The 19,631-nt window shown below is 40.1% G+C and overlaps 1 protein-coding gene across 1 annotated transcript in view; it reads left to right on the forward strand.

Annotated features, from left to right (window-relative positions):
- The window catches only part of LOC137396342 (thyroid receptor-interacting protein 11-like), a 57,720-nt gene extending 41,187 nt beyond the window's left edge, over positions 1-16,533 (forward strand). The window contains exons 11-28 of the mRNA XM_068082572.1: positions 1,210-1,419; positions 2,428-2,553; positions 2,807-3,325; positions 3,472-4,216; positions 4,514-5,427; positions 5,633-5,751; positions 5,909-6,063; positions 6,174-6,427; positions 7,035-7,307; positions 7,446-7,634; positions 8,097-8,276; positions 8,508-8,659; positions 9,646-9,809; positions 10,987-11,190; positions 13,382-13,463; positions 14,521-14,734; positions 15,273-15,474; positions 15,856-16,533. Coding sequence (XP_067938673.1) covers positions 1,210-1,419; positions 2,428-2,553; positions 2,807-3,325; positions 3,472-4,216; positions 4,514-5,427; positions 5,633-5,751; positions 5,909-6,063; positions 6,174-6,427; positions 7,035-7,307; positions 7,446-7,634; positions 8,097-8,276; positions 8,508-8,659; positions 9,646-9,809; positions 10,987-11,190; positions 13,382-13,463; positions 14,521-14,734; positions 15,273-15,474; positions 15,856-16,151 — 4,998 coding nt within the window. The 3' untranslated portion in view covers positions 16,152-16,533. The remainder of the gene's footprint in view (positions 1-1,209; positions 1,420-2,427; positions 2,554-2,806; positions 3,326-3,471; positions 4,217-4,513; positions 5,428-5,632; positions 5,752-5,908; positions 6,064-6,173; positions 6,428-7,034; positions 7,308-7,445; positions 7,635-8,096; positions 8,277-8,507; positions 8,660-9,645; positions 9,810-10,986; positions 11,191-13,381; positions 13,464-14,520; positions 14,735-15,272; positions 15,475-15,855) is intronic.
- Positions 16,534-19,631: the final 3,098 nt, after the last annotated feature.

Consider the following 19,631-nt stretch of genomic DNA (forward strand, 5'->3'; position numbering starts at 1 on the left):
CAGATGCGTGAGTGAGACACTCTGCCATGTTCAGAGACGTGAGAAGCTGAATAGGTGGAAGCTGCGTGCAGCAGTATCTCAGCAGGTAGTCAGTCTTGTTCTGTCCTGCTCTTTCCCTCTCTTAGTCTATCACTCACCACTCCACTCACCACTCGCCCTCTCTAAAGCAGTATCTTAGCAGGTAGTCAGTCTTGTTCTGTTCTGCTCTTTCCTTCTCTTAGTCTATCACTCACCACTCGCCCTCTCTAACCCTTATCTCCTTCAGACTCTCTGTACTCCTCTCCTCTCTCATTGTCTAATTCTCTTCTTTCCCTCCGCTACCTTTACTCTCTTCCTCTAGCACATCTTCTCTTCCTTCCTACTTCATTTTATAGCCATGCTCTGTTACATTTGCAATTCTTTAAGCTAAACTATTTTCTCTCCAATGTTGGAGAGCGTTTGTCAAGTTTACTTACAAACCGCAAGACACAGAGCACTAGGTAGCCAGAGAATCTCACCTGACCGCTCATCCAAATACAGAAATGAGTTAAAACTGGTTTCAGCCAATAAAATCTCAAAACATAGTAAAAGGCAATGAAATGGTAGCCATTTCCTTGTGGATAGTTGTGCCTGTTGTGGACAGGCATAAAAAGTGAGATATGTGATTGCTCTGAGATCCTCTGCTGATAATAAGCTTTTGGCTATCGCAACAACTGTGAAGAATATTGGGATGACAACTCCTGTGCCCAGTGAGGATTAATATCTATTTAAGTTCTATCTGCCATTACTCTGAACGATAGAGTTGAGGTTAACATTTTTAAAAAATGTGACTTTTTCCTCTAGTCAAAATGAGCTCACTACTAGAAGTTGTCCTCTCTTGCTTTTCCGGATCTCATTTTGTAAAATGCAAGCAACTTTGCTAGCGTCCTTTGTGTGATTCTCTGGCTAGAAATTTAACCCTCTTGATGTATCTTGTTAGCCCCTACTGCCTCTCTACCTTCATGTCATTAGCTAGACATTTACTCGCAAAGTTTACTGTTCCTTCGTTCTTAACCATGTTCGCTCTTTGTTAACTCACCGCTGCTGCACTTGAACATTTTTCTCTTCTGATATTAAAGTATGGCCAATCGAAAGTCGTATTCCTTTTTAAGGGTGAAGAGACGGTAGGTTGTTTCCCTTGGCTTGTTGTTCAGAAGTATAACTAACTAGTACATCTATCCCCCTGTACAGCGAGAGCAGGCAGCGGAGGTCTCGCTGACGCTTGAGCAGAAAATAAGGGAATGTGAAGAGCAAAGGAAGGAGCTGGAGGAGCTGCGAGAAGAAAACTCCTCCTTTAACCAGAGCCTCACCGACCTTGACAGGGAACATGAACTATACGTGGCAGAGCTTGTTGAGCAACGAGATTCTTTAAGGCACGACACCGGCCTTCTAACTGTCCAGGTGACCAGCTCATCCGACTAGCTATGCTATTGCGTATTATGGGCTTCATCACTCCTCCAGATTTTTTCTTTTGTTTACCTAATTTTGTTGATGAAAATAAATCACAAATCAAATCACAAATCAATCCTCTCACCAAATTTAACAAACTTGGACTACTTAGTGTTTCAACGTTTTTCTTACCATTTTGAAAGATCAAACAATTGTTTCAATACAAGTTGTTAGTCTTCATAAATGTTAGAATTATAATCAATGTGGTAATATTTAGCTATAGGTAGTTGTCTAGCTATAAATGGATGTCTAGCCAGCTATAAACAGTTGTCTAGCTATAAACGGTTTTCTAGCTATAAACGGTTGTCTAGCTATAAACGGTTGTCTAGCTATAAACGGTTGTCTAGCTATAAACGGTTGTCTAGCTATAAACGGTTGTCTAGCTATAAATGATTGTCTAGCTATAAATGGTTGTCTAGCTAGAATGCCTTCAGACTGTATGTTGAAGCCTGTTCATTAGATCTCATTTGCGTTTGGTTTTTATCTGTACCTTTCATATGAATGCTTGTCCAGTTTAGCTTATTTAGGATATGATGCCCCCAAATGCCTCAGTCAGACCATTATTTCTTTGAGCAATTATTTACTCATCACAGGCTGCACTCTCAGTTTTTCACAAGATCTCTCTGTAATCTCTCTTGTTGAAGGTATAAATAATGCAGTCAATGGGTTTTTGGTTTAAATAGGTTGCTAATTTATTCAGTGTGTCAGTAAACGTATTCTTTAGTATTGCCACAACTATGCAAGCAAAATCTATCAAGTAAAATATCATATATGCAGATTCGGGTTTGTGTGGAAGTTGGAAAAATAATTAACTTTACTCGTCCTCTTGGTTTGCATTTCTATGGCCCAGTTTTGCCATAAGCAAGCAGGTTTTAGACAGAGATTAGGTTAGAGCATCGCTCCTGCTCGCAGCAAAATACAGTTTCATAGGCTAACTCCTTGTCTGGTTTCTTGTTACAGCTGTCAGAACAACAGGAGCGGTGTGTAGAGTCAGCGCAGGAACTAGTCACATTGAGAAGGAAGCTGGAATTGCAGCAGGAGAAGTTCGTGCAAGAGGCAGAGGAGAGGCAGGTCCTGACTCAACAAGTAAGTCAAATTACCAACTGTCGATGCGTAGATAAAGTGTAAATACCTTCATTAGTGTTGCTTTTGTTAGCTAAACCCTGTTCAAGCGCTGCTGATTGTTTGTTTATCAGTTGAATCTTGCTGCTTTGATGTGCGGATGTATTTTAGCTGACACCATAGTATAGGTCAATAGGTCAATCCAAGAAGCCAGGCCTGGAGCTGTTGCTTTGATTCTATGAATTCTCAGACAATAACTTACAGTTTCTTATTTTAGCTGAGAGAATGTCAGCTACAACTTGACACAGTCCAAAAAATGAATAGTCAGGAGCTTCAGCAGGCGGATGACATTGAAAAAGAGAAAATGTTATTGAAAAGTGAAATTAGCCGGTTAGAATTGAGACTGTCAGAGGCTGACAACAGCTTCAGCCAATCACAAGCTGAACTCCTAGAAATGACTAGTAATCTCAACCAATTAGAAGCTTGTAATAAAAAACTCGGTATTGAGCTTGAAGAATCAACTGCTAGGAATTTGAAGCTGGATCAAGTAGTTGAACAATTTAAATTGAGCACCGATGATTTAAAAAGGCAGATCAGCCAGTCGGCGGCTGACATTGGGCAGCTCAAGAATGACCTTGACCAATCGGAGCAAAGAACTCATGAGCTTAGCCTTAAACTTATTCAGGCAGAGGAGAGTAAAGATAGGCAAGAATTGGATTTGAGCAAATCACAGCAAGGATCTCTTGAAAAACCATCTGAATCAGACTTACAGAGGGAATATGACTCAGTACAACAGGTTTGTCTCCTCTTGACTTTCTTAATCAATATGCAGCACTTTTGTGTATTAGTTGTGTTGAATTCTCCTTTGGAATTATTTACGGATGCTGTTTGCGATTGATTTCTTGCAGCGCCCATGTTTCTGAGTTTGATGTTCTATTGTAGCGATTGAAGTCTTCGCTTGAAGAAAACTCGTCTCTTAAGTATAACCTCGATTCATTGATGACAGAACGAGACTCAGCTTTAGCTAGCCTTAGTCAATGCAAGCTCAATAATTCAGCATTCCAACAAACTATATCAGATCTCAAGCTACAATCTGAAGAAAGCCTAAGTTCACTTTCTAGTCTTACTAAAGATCTATCTTCTAAAGACTCGATAATCTCTAGCCTAACTGCGCAGCTGAAGGAAACCGAAGCTAACCTAAAAGATGAGGCGCAAAAGAACATTTCCCTAGCTGATGAGACGCGTCTGCTTGTTACACGGGAGGAGAAGTTGAAGAAGGAGCTGAGTGACTCCGCGAATGAAGCATCAAGTCTCAAGGCACGAGTGATAGACGTCACTAGTGAGTTGAGCAAGCTGAGAGACAATTATAAATCGAATTTGCTAGACTTGGAGCAAGCTCAGACGCAGTTAGAGAGTAGAAACCATGAGCTGGATAGCCTCAGCGCAGAACTCGATGCAAGCATTAGAGCCAAAGTTTTGGCTGAATCTGAAGTTGCTGAACTCACCTCGCAACTAGCCAGCTCATCAATAGACTCTGAGCCTCCCGATCCTGAGCCATCTGAGGAGGCTTTGGAGGCGTCACGAGACTCCGATGCTTCTATCACTGAGGTGCAGGAACTAAAAACCCAGCTGGCTGAACTGCAAGAGCTTCTCGCTCAAAAGGTTCTCCTCATCAATGAACTCAAAGGTTGGTAGTCGTCTCTGCTTGTTTCTCATATTGCTGCCGAAGTTTAGTTGTTGTCCGAAGCCTGCTGCCTTTTTATTCAAATTGACTAGTATAGCTCTTACTGAATTACCCAACTCTCTTAGTTATTTGTCCCTTTATTTGCTGTTATGATCAGGAGGACCAACTATCTTATCGAGCACACTCGCTCTTTTGTGTCAGTGATCCATCACACAAAATAAGACTTTTTTCAATTAACCCTATTTTTAAGAAAGTATTTTCAAAAGTAAACATTGGTTTTGTTTTTCAATGATTGAGCAGGTGGCGAAGAAGAGGATATGACCTCTGCAAGTAATCCCGCTGTTGCCACCCAGTCTATGTCTCGAGATTCATGTCTTCAAGCGAGTATGAAAAATGAAGTCTGCAAACACGAAATTCAGTTGGTGGCCATGTCTGCCGAGAAGGATGGTGTGATTGAAGAAAAAGAGTTGAAATTGACAAACATTAACTCAGAGCTCAGTTCCCTGAAAGATCAGTTATCTCACGTGGGAGATTTGGAAGAACAATTGGGCAATACAGAGAACGAGTGTGGCCGGTTGAAACAAGCATTGGAAGGTTTACAAGGTCGTAAGAGAGAGTTAGATGAGGCGCTGCAGGATTCTTCGGAAGAGATTAAGAGGTTGAAGGAAGATTTGAGTCAAGCCGAATCAGAGGTATCGTTGAAACTTTCGCGAGAACTTGCGATAAAACAAGCGGAGGTGGATGAACTTGAGCAGAAAGTCATCAGCCAAGAGCTCGTCATATCTCAGTTGACTCAGGACTCACAAGAAGCGGACAAGAGACTTAGATCCCAAGTATCGGCGCTGCAATTAAAACTTGACTCACAAGATGCTCTTATCTCAACTACTAGCGATTGTCTGCGAGAGAAAGAAGAGGAGTTGGCGAGTTTACAGGCTGCAATCGGTGAAAATACTGCTCTCGTGGCAAATCTCGCTGAAAAGGATGAAGCAATAGAAAGACTGCATGACCAACTATCAATCGCCGAGAATTCTGGCGAACAAGTGAAGATAACTCTCTCCGAATCTCGTGATTGCTTGGAGCAGTTGCAAAGTACGGTGGCAGAGAAAGATGCCACTATAGCCCAGCTAAGAGACTCACAGCGTCTAGTCGGTAGCTCCCACTCGTCACCCCGTAATTTCACATCTTACACAGACCCCTCAGCTCTAGCAGAGCAGGTATTTATTAGAATGCTGAGCTTCTTGTATGTCTAGTTCTGGTCCTATTAATTTCTGCTGCGTGCTGGCAGTATTCTACTTGTTAAATAAGATTTTGTTGCTCAAAAATTTTGTTAAACAATTTACACAACCTAACGACTATGTTGAGTGTTTGTGAAATTTTGAGCTGCTTATCTCTATGTTTACCTAGTGTCGTTATTGGCAGGTTCGCTCGATGGAGGTGGAGAGAGAGCAAATGAGCGGTGTGTTGAGTGAAAAAAGTAGGGAGATAACAACTCTTAAAAAGCAGCTACAGAGTCTTATGGATGCCAGCAGCTCGAGAAAGTAGGTGCAATTCTCTGCTAGAGCGTTTGCATTTTTTAGGGAAGCTATTATCATTTGGTGTTTTAGTTTGATTAGCTCTACAGCGTGAATGTCTGGATTAAGCCAGAGTATCTAGGAGGTTGCTAAGGAAGCTCTACACTCTTATGCGTTTCCGCAGTGTCAAGGACGCTGAGACAGCTGAGATGACGAAGACTACTATACGAAAACTTTCCGCAATTGTCAATGAAAGAGATGTTGAGATTGAGGCATTGAAGCAGAAGAACGAGAGCTTAGTTTCTATATTGCAGAGTAATGGTGGGGCGTTTGTCAGCAGTAAGTACCGTGCGCTACTCATCAACGCATCAACTGATTTGCAGTTTTTTTAGAGCTTGTTTATGATTGGTCACTCCGTCACCTAAATGCCATGTCTCTCATTTTCATAGGTGACAACTCACAGCAGGTTTCTCAGCTTCTTGAACAACGGCAGCAGCTTTCCCAACAATTGGCTGCACTTACCAGCGAGAGGGAACAACTCTTTTCTGCTCTTCAGATTAAACACCAGGAAGCTGTCACATTTCATCAGGAGGCTGTACGATTAGCGGGTCTTCTCGAAGAGAGAGGCTCGGGGGAGAGAACTGTCGGAGGAGAGGGGGAGCTCGAAAGACTTCAATCCGAGTATCATGAGAGAAAACAGCAGGTGAGTTAGTCTTTGCTAAAGTTGATGTTATTAGTAGCTGAATGTATCTGAAGTTGACTGTCATAGAGAAGGAAGAGGTTTATTAGGAATAATATAATGACTTGTATGATAGTACGTGTCAGACTACGAACTTTTCATTGTCATGCTACTAGATATTCTTTTATTTGTGGATAGTTCATGTCGGGATTTGTCAGCTCTTGGAATAAATGTGCATTCAATTACAACCGAAATCCTACACGTATTTTGTAACATTCGAATTTTTTTTAAACATTGGAATAAATAGCTTTTTGTTTTTTATTTTACTTTTTGAACATAAAAACTCTCTGAATACTTGGAAATGGGAAGTATCCTAAGTCTATTGTTTTCAAAGTCTTTAAATCAGTGGTTAGAGAATCATACAAATGTAAGATTGGCTCACCTTTGTTTCACATGCCAAGAGTGTAAAGCAACTCCTGGTTACACCAGTGGTTTCTCAATTCAACCAAAATTGATTTGTTGAAGAGAGTCTTCTCTCATCATTTAGCGATAGAAAGGTACGGGGTACTAGGAAAGAGTATTTAAAATCTCAAAGAGCACAAGAAAGGTAATTTTTGACATTTATTTGCAGCTAGTAGAAACACAACATAAACTTTCTGAGTACAAGCAAAAATGTTCGGAGTTGAGTGCACAACTAGAGGCGGCTGTTCAGTCTGACCATGTGCCCAAGTCGGCATATGAGAGTCTGAGACAGGAAGGGGAGGCACTGAAGGCACGGCTTGAGAAGCAAAAGGAAGCGCTTTTTGAGAAGGACAAGACATACCAGGACATGCAGTTGAGACTCTCCAGTGAGGCTGACTCGCACTCGTCCTTACAGTCCGAGTGTGGAGCCCTCAGGAAACAGGTAGGAACCACGCTATTCCTTTTATGTCTTTCATCTTTAGTCGAAAAGTCGTCTCTTAGTTCTCTTTTCATAATTATCTTTGACGCGTGATAACAAGTTGGATGAGCAGCGGTGAGATAGTATGGGCTGGTGCTACAGATAGAGAATCTAACCTTTGAGCTGTCGGAGACTAGAGCGGAGAGGGATGACAAGACGGACAGTGAAGGAAGTCTGAGGGAACAGCTGCTCCAGTGTGACAGCACCATCAAAACCTTGCAGGCTTCAGAGTTGGAACTTCAGCGCAGTCTAAAGGATCGCGAGAGAGAACTCACTCAGTTTTCTAACCAGGTTAGGAATGCCTCATTCATTTGTTGGTTAGCTTTCCACTGAATTTTTTTTGGTTTTTTCGAGAATTGTCATAGCTATTCCTTTGCTTGTCTAAAACCTTGGGCTTCGCTGTCTAGGTTCCTTTCACAGCTAAGATTGATTACAGCCAGATTGCAAGTTAGCACTGGGACAGAGGTTAGCACATTAGCATGGAGTAATTCTTTAATGATATGCATTGCCCTATTTCTGACGATTGCACTAAAATTGGTACATTATTAAAGAAATGCTAATGGAATCTGGACATGGAGTAATATCTCATCATGTTGGACTGGTGTGTCTGTTATATAGAAGAGAGTTATCTCATCATGATGGACTCGTGTGTCTGTTATATAGAAGGGAGTTATCTCATCATGATAGACTGGTGTGTCTGTTATATAAAAGGGAGTTATCTCATCATGATGGACTCGTGTGTCTGTTATATAGAAGGGAGTTAAAGAAGAGAGCCGAGACGCCGAGCAGGAGAGGCTGCTGCAACAGGTCTCAGCGCTGACCCTAGAAAGAGACACTGCCCATCTGACTGCCCAACAGAATTACCAGGCGTGCGAGGAGCTGCAGAAAAGCTTGCACAGTTCCAAGGATAGAGTGCAAAAGTTGGAGCGGGAGGTAAGTTTAGTTGGATAAGAAATACAGCCGGTTCTTTTCAATCTTGTCATTTTAGCATTTTTTCCTAGTTGTACCCGTTTTGCTCTGACTTGTCCACTGCTGCTAAAATATATTTTAGTAGAGATACATGATATTTTAGTAGAAATCCCTATGTATAGGCAATGTTTTACTGTTACTCTGTTTAAGCTGAATTCCAAACATGCTTCACATCTTCATGTATTTCTACTGTAGGTAGAAAGACTGAGATCTCACCTTGTCTCAATCGAGGAGGGGTATACAACAGACCTCTTACAGTCTGAGGAACGGGAGAAGGAGCTTCGAAACAAACTAGCAAATGCGGAGGAAAAGGCAGCGCACACATCTACTGCTGTCCAGCAGGCCAGGTGCAGTGGTGTTCATTCATCCCCCTTACTAGGAAGCCTTGGTAGTGTGTTTGTGCTGATGGGGATGGCAGGTGTCGATTCAGCGAAAATACTACCATGGTTTACACGCAGCATCTTGAGAGTACATGACAGGGTGCTGTCAATCCTGTCATAATGAACCCCTCAAATGCATTATTACAGGAGCAAAACTAGTTACAGTATTGTCAGATGACCTGCGTTATTATTATTGCTGTTATTACTATTATTGCTATTACTCATTATTGCTGCCATTCTGTTTCAATGCCTTGATTCGCATTTTGAAGATCTAACTAAACAGGACGTTTTATTGAAACAACACATTGATTGACGCTTTCAAATTAGGCACGAGTGGTGATAACCTCTGTTATCTTTATGATACGTTTCTTAAGATCGCTCGTGTTTGATGGCTCATGTCTTGGCTGTACATCGGCCAATAGTGTTTGATGGCTCATGTCATGTCTGTACATTGGTGTCAATAGTGTTATACTTTTGATGTCGTTTCCATGAAGCTTTGTTAATGTTTATTTACGCATTTATTGCGATGGTGCGCTTGTCATTTTAATCAACTTAAAAATACTGCACAGGTCTTCATGAGTAAGCTGCATAAGATTAGTGAGTGGAAATGCGGAGTTCTAAACAGATGATATGTTAGATCTATTGAAGACTAATAAAAGGCTATTAGATGTCTTTGTCTTGGGTAGACTACTGATCCTCTAGGTCTAGTCTAGCTACCTTAGTCATTCGCAGCACACGGAGTTGAAATTGGCCATTCGACCAATCAGCAGTAGCTCGCTAGGCTTGTTCCATCTATTTTATTACCCTGTACACTCATTTCTTTGTATCGTGACCATTGGTCAGTTTTAAGAGGGTTCCATGCAGCTAGGAGCGGATAAGTCTTATTCTGGTCACTGCTGTTGGGGTGGTTTCAAATCTTGTTCTGTTATAGCCAAGTCTTATTTTATGTGTAGTTTGGAGGCATCACGACAGCTGAGTTCCATGGAAGAACAACTCCACGCAGTCGCTGCCGAAAGGGATAACTGTCTTTTGGAGCTGAGCAAGAGCCAGGACCAGTGCAGTCAGTACTCAACACAGCTTACCAACCTTGAGGGGGTTCTCGAGCAGTTTCAGAAAGGTAAGGAGATGATAACAGCTGTCGACTAACTCGGACTAGGCTCTTACGATTGGCCCCACAAATATTTTCACAGCGTCAAGTCTATAGAAGTAAGAAATTACCGGAGACAAGTTATCCGTATTGCGTGTTTATTTGTGGGTGTAAATTTACAGACTTCTTGATTATCCAATAATTATCCAAGGCAGGCTTGCTTGTATCGCTAGCATAAAGGTACCAGGTATTGAGTGGTGGATATATATATACTCACTGAACTGGCCATATGTAGGAGAGGAAGGACAATTCCTTAATTTAAGGATCGTTTACTAAAAATAGGAAGACTCCTTACCTTATTGCAGTAAATCTTATTTCCATTGAACGTATTTCAAACTAAGAAACGCTAAGAATGGTCATAAACATTCTTAGAGTTGACTGAGTCTAGAGGGGGCCCGAGAGACCCCATCTTCCTCCCCAAATTAACCAATTTTCTTACTGGTTCATATGGAACCAAATACTTAATAACCTGAATTGGAGTTATATTTAGCAATGAGAAGGACACTATAAAATGGGAATTAATACTAGCCCCAGCCTTTTATAGATCGACTTACTTCAACTTAGATCAATAGTATCCCCTCTACATAGAAATTTGTCAACATCTAAAATGTGAAAATTGAGCAAATATTTGCCTCAATATAAGAAGTAATTCCGATATACGACATCCCTAGCTTCTCAAGCATTACAGCGCGGATGAAAATGATATTAAAACAGAATAATAAAAATATCTCAGTTAAATAGATTTAAACTGAAGTCACGGTAAGTTTTTGAAAAATTATCACTCGCTATACCGCAAGACTTTATGCCTAGCTTACATCGGTCACATGTTTGTAAGATGGAGTACCAGTAAAACATATATTTATTAGTTTACTTTATTCATTTGTTTTTATATATAATTAATAGATATATATGTAGTTTCTTTTGCCTAGTTTTATTTAACACATTTGCTTTAATGCTATATATGTAATTACTTTATGTACCTTACTTTATTGAGCTCTGGAATGAATAGAACAAAACACTATATATTATTATAAGAATATTTACTCCGCGTTATCACAGTTTGGATAAACGGAACAAATATCGAAATAGATTAACTTTATGTCGATTGTTGTCCATTGAATCTATGGATAGGTTGTCCATTTTGTAGAAAAGGACTCCATGCATATGGCAGAAGTGCAAAAGCTACGGGCGACCATAGCTAATAACAATACAATCATCGTCAATTTACAAAGTCAGCTCTCGACCCTACAGGGGCAACTGGATGGTCAGTGTGAGGCGCTAGAGGCAGCACAACGTCTAACCCAACAGCTTGAGAAGAAAGAAGAAGCTATGGATGCTTTGAGAGATGAAGGTATGACAGGTGCCAGCAGGTGCCAGCATGTGAGCTTCTAACCACCCACTTGCAGAGGATTCCCTCGCTTACTCCTGCTCATTATTGTCTCCATTTGTGTATCTTTGTCTTCATGCCTGTGGCAGCAGGCTAGTAACATCGTTGCTGCTATTTATTGCTCCAATATCCACATTTCCAATTTTTGAAGTAGTTTTTTTTCTTTCACAACAAAAGCCTTTTATGCAAACAATGCTGGCCATCGCTTAAAATGCATAAATTCAAATGGCGCTTCTGAGTCAAATCTGCTGGGTCACGGGAATAATGGAGTACAATGTGTCCATAGAAATGAATATGGAATCAATTCTGGTTTTGTATGAGAGACCAGATATAACCATAACGGTTAGCTGGTGTCAGAGCTTGAGGCGGGCCTGTGTGTGTGTATATTCTAACAAGTGTTAGAGCTTTAGGCGGGCCTGTGTGTAGATATTCTAACAAGTGTCAGAGCTTGAGGCGGGCCTGTGTGTATATATTTTAACAAGTGTCAGAGCTGAGGGTGTCCTGTGTGTATATTTTCTAACAGATCTGTGTGCTGTTTCGCTTGTTGTGCAGCCTCCTTTTCAAGTTTTAGATGAACGTATAGTCTGCCTGCCTAACTGCAACTCGCTTTGATAACCCTGTCCCTCTGCAAACACGTCTGCAGATTTAATCTCAGCTGGTAATTAGGAGGCGATAGCACAACTCCTGATGCTGACTGAGATTTAATCTGCCTGACTGCATAACCTCTGTCGGCTTGTAATCCCAGTCCGCCTCTATGCATGCGGCGTGTTGTGTGGCTTGTTGGCTTACTGTTGCTTTATTACCTAATTGCCTTATCCGCTTTCAACTAACCTTCTAAAGCCTTATAGCTTAGTTTTTTGCCTCCCCCGCAAGTTTATGCCCAGCTTATGGGTTTTAACTGTAAATGCTACGGGCTAGGAATTTCCATTTTCTTCTAACATTTCCACTATCTAATTTTCTACCAAATCTATTTTATTTGTTATTTGCTTACCGATGTTTTAAATTTTTAACTTGTTTTCTTGTATTTTTTGTAAGCAGTCATTGTTTTCTTCAATTTGCCGAATCTTACATGTTCTTTGAAGAAAATCGATTGACTTCAATCAGAAATATTTGGTGATCATGTAAGGAAAGCAATGACTGTCTCATCTGCTTTAGATGTAGTAAACGCTGAATTTCTAGGAATTTGTAGTGATTTGCTTTCTAACATGTCCATCACCTGCTAGACTAGAAATAGTTACTAGCCTAGCCCGGGATCTTGCTGCTCGAGTTGGAGACGGTCTAATATCAGCTGGTAAATCTGAATTGAGTTTGCGTAAGTTCAGGCTATCCGCTGGTATTGAACTGTAGTCAACTGTCTTTCTACTCTTTCTCTCTTCTATTTACTCTTTGATTGAGGCGCTAACCGAGTGATTTCAACTGACCGTCGCACTTTCTCTCTGCCGCTATCCTTCTGATCTCTGCTGTCGTGGCCACTAGACTGCCGTAGTGAATGATGTAATAGGCCAGTGGGCTGGTTTTCTTTCTGATAGTCTAGGAGTCTAACATGTTTGTATTTGAGAGTGAGTCTAATGTTTCCTTTTAATTACAATGATGTTTTTTCTCACCTGTAAAGCAATTTTACTGGATATACTGCGTATACAAATATGTTTTTTGGTTGTGAAACAGTTGTATCATATACACCACATATACAAAATGTACTTTGTCTACTTGGCTCACGAATACATATATCATATAGTAGTAGGTTACTAGGCATAGAACTAGAAGCTTTGTGATTCAAAGCACCACAAATTGATTCTGGGTGTGTAGTTGGCTAGTTGCTGATGATGTCACGTATTGAGTATTTATGTCCCCTGTTAATTGTTGGAGTTGTTCACTCATGGAACTGGTGTAAAGGATTGAGTATTACATCAGGTACTGATTAACTGTAACTCAGCCTCTGCTGTATTACTCAACTCTTTGCTCTACATTTACCTGCGAATGCTTATCGACCTGACGATCAATGGATTCTGCCGACACCAACCTCAGAGAGGGTCAGCCAAGTTTATTACAGCGTATCTATAGTTTGATAAAGTAATGCCGGCCAGATCATCCCTAATTGCGGCACAAAATTGATATTCTAAATATCAAATGTGTAACGCTGTGTGTCTGGTTGCAGTCGGACTGAGGGAAGCATCGCTGAGGGAGGCGGAGGAAAGAATCCGAAGGCTTTCGAGTAACAATGAGAGTAAAGTGGAGAAGTAGGTTAAGTTTGCACTAGCGTTTCACTCCTCAGGTTTAGTTATAGCGCATTCAAACTTTTATATGAGACTATAATAGCTGCCAAAGGTCCATCTTTACTGCACAACTGCTAAAAAAACTGACCCGCTTTTTACTTTATTTCATTGTAAAGCAAGCAGAAATGATTGAAACTATTGATTTGCAATGTGATTGAGTAATCATGACAATGTAGTTGGAGTCATCGTAGCAGGTGACCATCGACAGCGATGCCTTCAGGACATTATCTTGAGTGAAATGATGCTATTCGGTTTTTTTCTCACTCAAATTTATCTTGCCAAGCAAAGATAATAGAAAAAGCAAAACTCAGCTCATCGTCACATGGCGATACAAAGCTGTTTAATGGCAACACTTTCGCTGCCGTTAGCTAGAGATTTCTGCTCCTGGTAAACCAAATTACAATTTAATTGAAAAAGTGTTGTGCTTATCAGCGTTGCAGTAGCATGTTCCTATCATGTACGGGGTACTTGTCACACTTACCTCTACAGTGTAACATATGTAACCTTGGTGGCCTCTGATTCGTTAGTTGTGCGAACAGCAATATTCTGTTTAATGCTAATATGTCAGCAGCCACCTGTGTAAAATTTAATAACCTCAGACATGCAACAGATTAGTTTATCCTAAAAGCAAAATATAGTTACTTGTATCATAATGTAACTGATTTTAACAGTTTCCTTGCTGTGCCTTGTGTGTGACGCTGTAACGCAGGACAAGTCATGTATTTGCTGAATATGAAAACAACTCGGATTAACCAAGGTTAAAAACCATTGTGTGTGGCACCTCCAACAGTGAGTAGAACAGTCAGCATTTTACTGAAGTTGGCAGCGCTGAATAGCGCACAGAGGCAAACACAGCTTTGCGGTTACAAAATCCCAAAAATCACACACAGCAGGGTAATAGTGATCTAATGGCATGTGTCAACAGGTTAGTAGTAATCTGATGGCATATGTCAGCGGGTTAGTAGTGATCGGAAGTCATGTATCAGCAGTTAGCTAATACATAAGTGAAATGTGTTTGCAGGCTGCTAGTAAAGAATCTGATCATCAACTGGAACACGGCTCCTGATACGAAAAAGCCAGAAGTACTGATGCTGATAGGTCGTGTTCTCAATTTTACGGAAGAGGAAAAAATTAGGGTAGGGCTTGGAGAACACCGCGGATGGCTTGGTGGGATATGGCAGAAAATAGCCCATCCCGTACCCACAACTCCCTCAACACCTAACCCACATGACAAGGTAAGGTTTGCTTTTGGTTTGCGTATGTCACTACCTCTTTTCTTTCATCGCCTTTGATGTGCGAGCGATCAACATCGTAAGCCTTGTAAGTTATGTGAATAATGTAAGTGTAGGAGAAGTGATGTAAGTCATGTAAGTGTAGGAAAAGGGATGTAAGTGTAGAAGTGGTGTAAGTCATTGAAGTGTAGGAGAAGTGATGTAAGTCATGTAAGTGTAGGAGAAGTGATGCAAGTCATGTAAGTGTAGGAAAAGGGATGTAAGTGTAGAAGTGATGTAAGTCATTGAAGTGTAGGAGAAGTGATGTAAGTCATGTAAGTGTAGGAGAAGTGATGCAAGTCATGTAAGTGTAGGAAAAGTGATGTAAGTCATGTAAGTGTAGGAGAAGTGATGCAAGTCATGTAAGTGTAGGAAAAGGGATGTAAGTGTAGAAGTGATGTAAGTCATTTAAGTGTAGGAGAGTTCATGTAAGTTACGTAAGTGTAGGAGAAGATTGCATATTTTGTTTGTCTACCTTATCAAGAGTCTCCCTCTTTTTCAGTCATTCTCAGAGATGTTTGTAAAGTTCCTCGAGTCAGAGTCTACGCCGAAGCCCGCTCCTCTCCCTCTGCCCGTTGACCGCATGGTGGAAGAAGAGAAGGTTAGAGCTGAGCAGCATCACCGTGCTGCTTTCAATCCATTTATTGCCCCTACAGCTTCAACCTCATCAGGAGCTGCTGCCTCTTCCCATCCTTTACTCGCTGGTGAGTAGTAGAGCCATTCAGCCTCTTGTCTGTTTATTGCGTTTGCTCTAAGTCAGAGACATGCACTTTATAGCTGTTTATTGCGTTTGCTCTAAGTCAGAGACATGCACTTGATAGCTGTTTATTGCGTTTGCTCTAAGTCAGAGACATGCACTTAATAGCTGTTTATTGCGTTTGCTCTAAGTCAGAGACATGCACTTTATAGCTGTTTTTCCTTTCGGGTTATCAAAGCCACTTCCGTTGTCATGCAGTTGTCCTTTGCAGCTCTACATTTAACAAAAACATCAGTTTATGTTTAGACATTTAAAGTTTCGACAAGTTTAAACATTATTTCTCTCACAATTATCTGTGAAATTTCCATCTGATGTTGCTATGTTGTAGGAGTAACAAGAGACGGTTCTCCTCTGTACTCTGCTAGTCAACCAACAGGAAATCCTCTCACCCTCAGCCCACAACCAGCCAGTCAACTGTCAGTCGGTCAAATTTCATCCAATCAGCATGGGGGAGGCAATTCTGCACTACAATCCGTAAACCCACTTTCTGGCCAGCAATTCTCCAAGAGCCTCTCAACATCCCAGTCTGGTGCTCTGTCTCTAACTCCGATACCCAGTTCGGCCGGAGGTGATAACAGCGTTAGGTTCATACCTATAACTGCCAGCAGCACTCCTCTCAGTTGATCACGAGTCTATCACTCGATCTCTTATTCTTTATTTATGCAATTTCTGTTGTGTTACAGGAACTGTGATACATCTCTCCTTATTTTGATTTGTTTCTATTCATCTTGTAGAATTCGCTGTTGCAGTAGCACATAAGCTAGTTTTACTTTTTCTCTCAAATATGGTGCCTGTCCCGATGTCCTGTACATATACCTTTTGCCTAGCTGATCTATTGTGTCAATGATATTCTTATTTATTTCTGATGCATTTTTGAAGTGGGCGATGATAGTTGGTCTCCTCTTATATGCAGATATTTTCTTAATTTATTTCGGTCTTTTCCCAAAAGTATTATTCATTCCAAATAAACTAGGGCATCTCTAATGGCCCAATTGAAGATTAGCAACTCCTTTCTTATATAAACTAACGAAAGCAGAATAACCTTGGGTGCTCCGTTTTCCATATGACTATTGACTACCACAATAAAGATTGCTCATATATATGTATATCTTATACATAGCCGTTTTTGTAAATGTATTTAATCAAGAAATTAATTTGATTGCATAGCTATTACCAGCCAAAGTATTTGTTCATAGGATCCAAGTTACAAGGATATTTAGTACCTTACAAGTATATCTTGTTTGATTAGATTCACACTGCACAAGCGATATTCCTCGTTGGAGCATAGATAGCTCCCTGGTGTTGTTAAACTTTGTAAGGTGATGTCGCTAGAAGTACAGCCGTGTTATGGACTCGCTAATAAATTGATTCAGGATTTCTTATAACTACATGCAGTTAGTGGAGAAGCAGCCCAGAGCTATCGTTCACTCTTATTTATATAAATATGGAGAATAAAGTAAGACCAGATTCTTGGCCAGAATTTTATGCTGAGTTGAATGATATAGTTTCTACACATATAACTGGTCAGATTTATAAGTTCTAAGACGATTTTTTTCGAAGGAGGACAACTCCTAAAATTTCGGAAAATCACCATTTTCCTGCTTGGAATTACTGCTATGAATAAAGTTTTCACATTTTAAGGTTATAAAAGCGTGAATGATGAGAAGTGTGTCTTCTATGGTGTGGGAAATTATGGGGAAACCTTGGTTAGGGTTCTTCAGAAAAGTATCGATGAAGCTGACAAGTTTGCTATAGAAACTGCAGTAGTAGTGTTTGACCAAGCTATATATTTTAAAGCACAAACTATTCGCTTCCTCAATCCCATTCTGATGTCAAGACTTGTCTCTAGATTAAGAGATTTCCACACAGTGATGGCTTTCCTTGGTGTGATAGGCAAAAGGTATGGTGATGCTGGGATGCTAGCATCAATCGCTACATCATATGGTTCTTCTTAGGTGAATTTTGTCTGCGATAGCTATCCTGAGGCGAGCATCAAATTAACAGAATGAATGCATTGTAGATTGAAAGGTAGTCAAAAGGTGACAATTTTTGGACCAAATCAAATGGTACCAAAACGGTCAGACTTCCTGGCAGAGGGTGCTAACAAAGAAGCTTTGGTAGCTTTCTTGAGTAAGGAGTGGAGCAGTGCACAGATCAAACAGGATCTTTATGTATATATAGCATTCTCTTCCAAGTGCAACAAGATCAGTTTTCAAATTGATGGGATAACTAGTAATAAAAATATAGTGAGTCTAGCATCAGATCATAAGGAAGCTGACACAAGAATGATAGCACATATAAAGTCCATCATGGAAGACAAAAGGATCGTACTGTAAGGGGATGATAAAGTGTCAAGATACAAATGTGTTTATGATTTGTATATCTTTGGTATATGAGCTTCCATCAGATCAATTGTACTACATCTGTGGAAAGAAAGAACGAATGCGTTGCATACACATTGGAAATGTAACAGGTATTCTAACACCGCCCTACTGCCAGGCACTTCTGGGTCTACAGCACTCAGCGGTTGTGATAGTATCAGCGCATTTCATTCAAAGGGAAAGAAATCCTTTCTGAATTTGCTCAAGCAGAACCCTGAGTTCATCAACGTGTTAAGCTCTTTGGGCTTGGAGTTTGAAGTAGATGATGATACTCAGCACTCTATAGAAAAACTCATATGCAGGCTTTATAATATTGACACAACTGAAAAGGTCAATGAAGCAAGATATTTGGTTTATTGCTCTCCCTCAAGGATTTCCCAAGCTAACCTTCCTCCAACCCAAGATGAACTGAGGCTGCATGTAATGAGAGCTGGTTACCAAGCAGCCATATGGTGTAGAGCTGCGCAGCCAACAATTGATCCTCCCCTACCCACTAATCATGGCTGGACTTTATCTAATGGCAATCTCAAAATAACATGAATGTCACAGAACCCAGCGCCTTTTGATGTGATGAAAGACATGCTTTGTCGATATAAGACAGGATGTTCATCCAATAGATGCCAGTGCCAGAAGGCTGGACTCAAATGTACAGATGTGTGTCAGTGCAAGGATTGTGGAAACAAAACTGGTGCTGAAGAAGAGAATACATATCCTGGTGAGAATGCTGGTGAAGATAGGTTATTATACATCAAGTATCAGGTTATGTCTTTAAAGGTTTGCAGAATATTTCCACTCATGATACCTTTCCCTGATACCAGACAGGAAAAGAGATTCTACATCTTGGTCAAATCTTTAAACAGCTGTGACAGTTTTTGATTCATTTTTCCTTCTTGTAGATGTGTAGAAGATAACAGTCACGGTGCTACATCAGACCAACAGACATTTATGTAATCCATTATATTATATAACATCGTGTATAAGTTCAAATCTATGCAACTTGGAAAGATATAAATATTAAATTTGAAATATACTACAAATTCTGATCTTGATTGATATGTTGCAACCTTTTTGCTTTCCCCAAATGATAAACTGGCGAAATTTGAAATTATATCATTAAATTCATGTATTACATAATACATTATAAAAATGTTGTGGCCAGTTGAGAGAATTGTCAATTACATATTCAGAACAGTCTGGTCTAAAAACAAATGGAATTGAGTGGTATTCACAATCATATTAATACATACTTCAAGTTATGCATATAACTTACATAATAATATTATTATGTAATATAAATTCAAATCCATGCATTTTTGAAATCTCATAATATGATATTTGAAATCAGCTACAAATTTTGATTTAGTTTGATGTATCAGTCCTGTTTTGTACTGGTCGAACTTGTAAATTATAAAAATTATATTAATTTATGGTATTACGTAATACATTATAATTAGTCTGGTGGCTAGTTTAGAGGTGTAGAAACTAGATATTCAGAATCAGTGTAAAATTCTGGTTTAGAACATTATTTCAGCATATTATCCATCCTAATATAAAATAAAGCACTTTTTTGAGCACTTCATGGTAGGCTGCTTCTCCACTTAGTTTGTTCGCGCTATTACACGCCTTGCTTCATGTTAAATAAACTTTGGAGTTGTGCATACAATTTGAAATAATGGGTAAACAATTTTTTGCAGTGACGCTCTCGCAATATGTAAGTAGCAAG

The sequence above is a fragment of the Watersipora subatra genome, chromosome 5 (assembly GCF_963576615.1).
Source record: "Watersipora subatra chromosome 5, tzWatSuba1.1, whole genome shotgun sequence".
NCBI lineage: Eukaryota > Metazoa > Bryozoa > Gymnolaemata > Cheilostomatida > Watersiporidae > Watersipora > Watersipora subatra.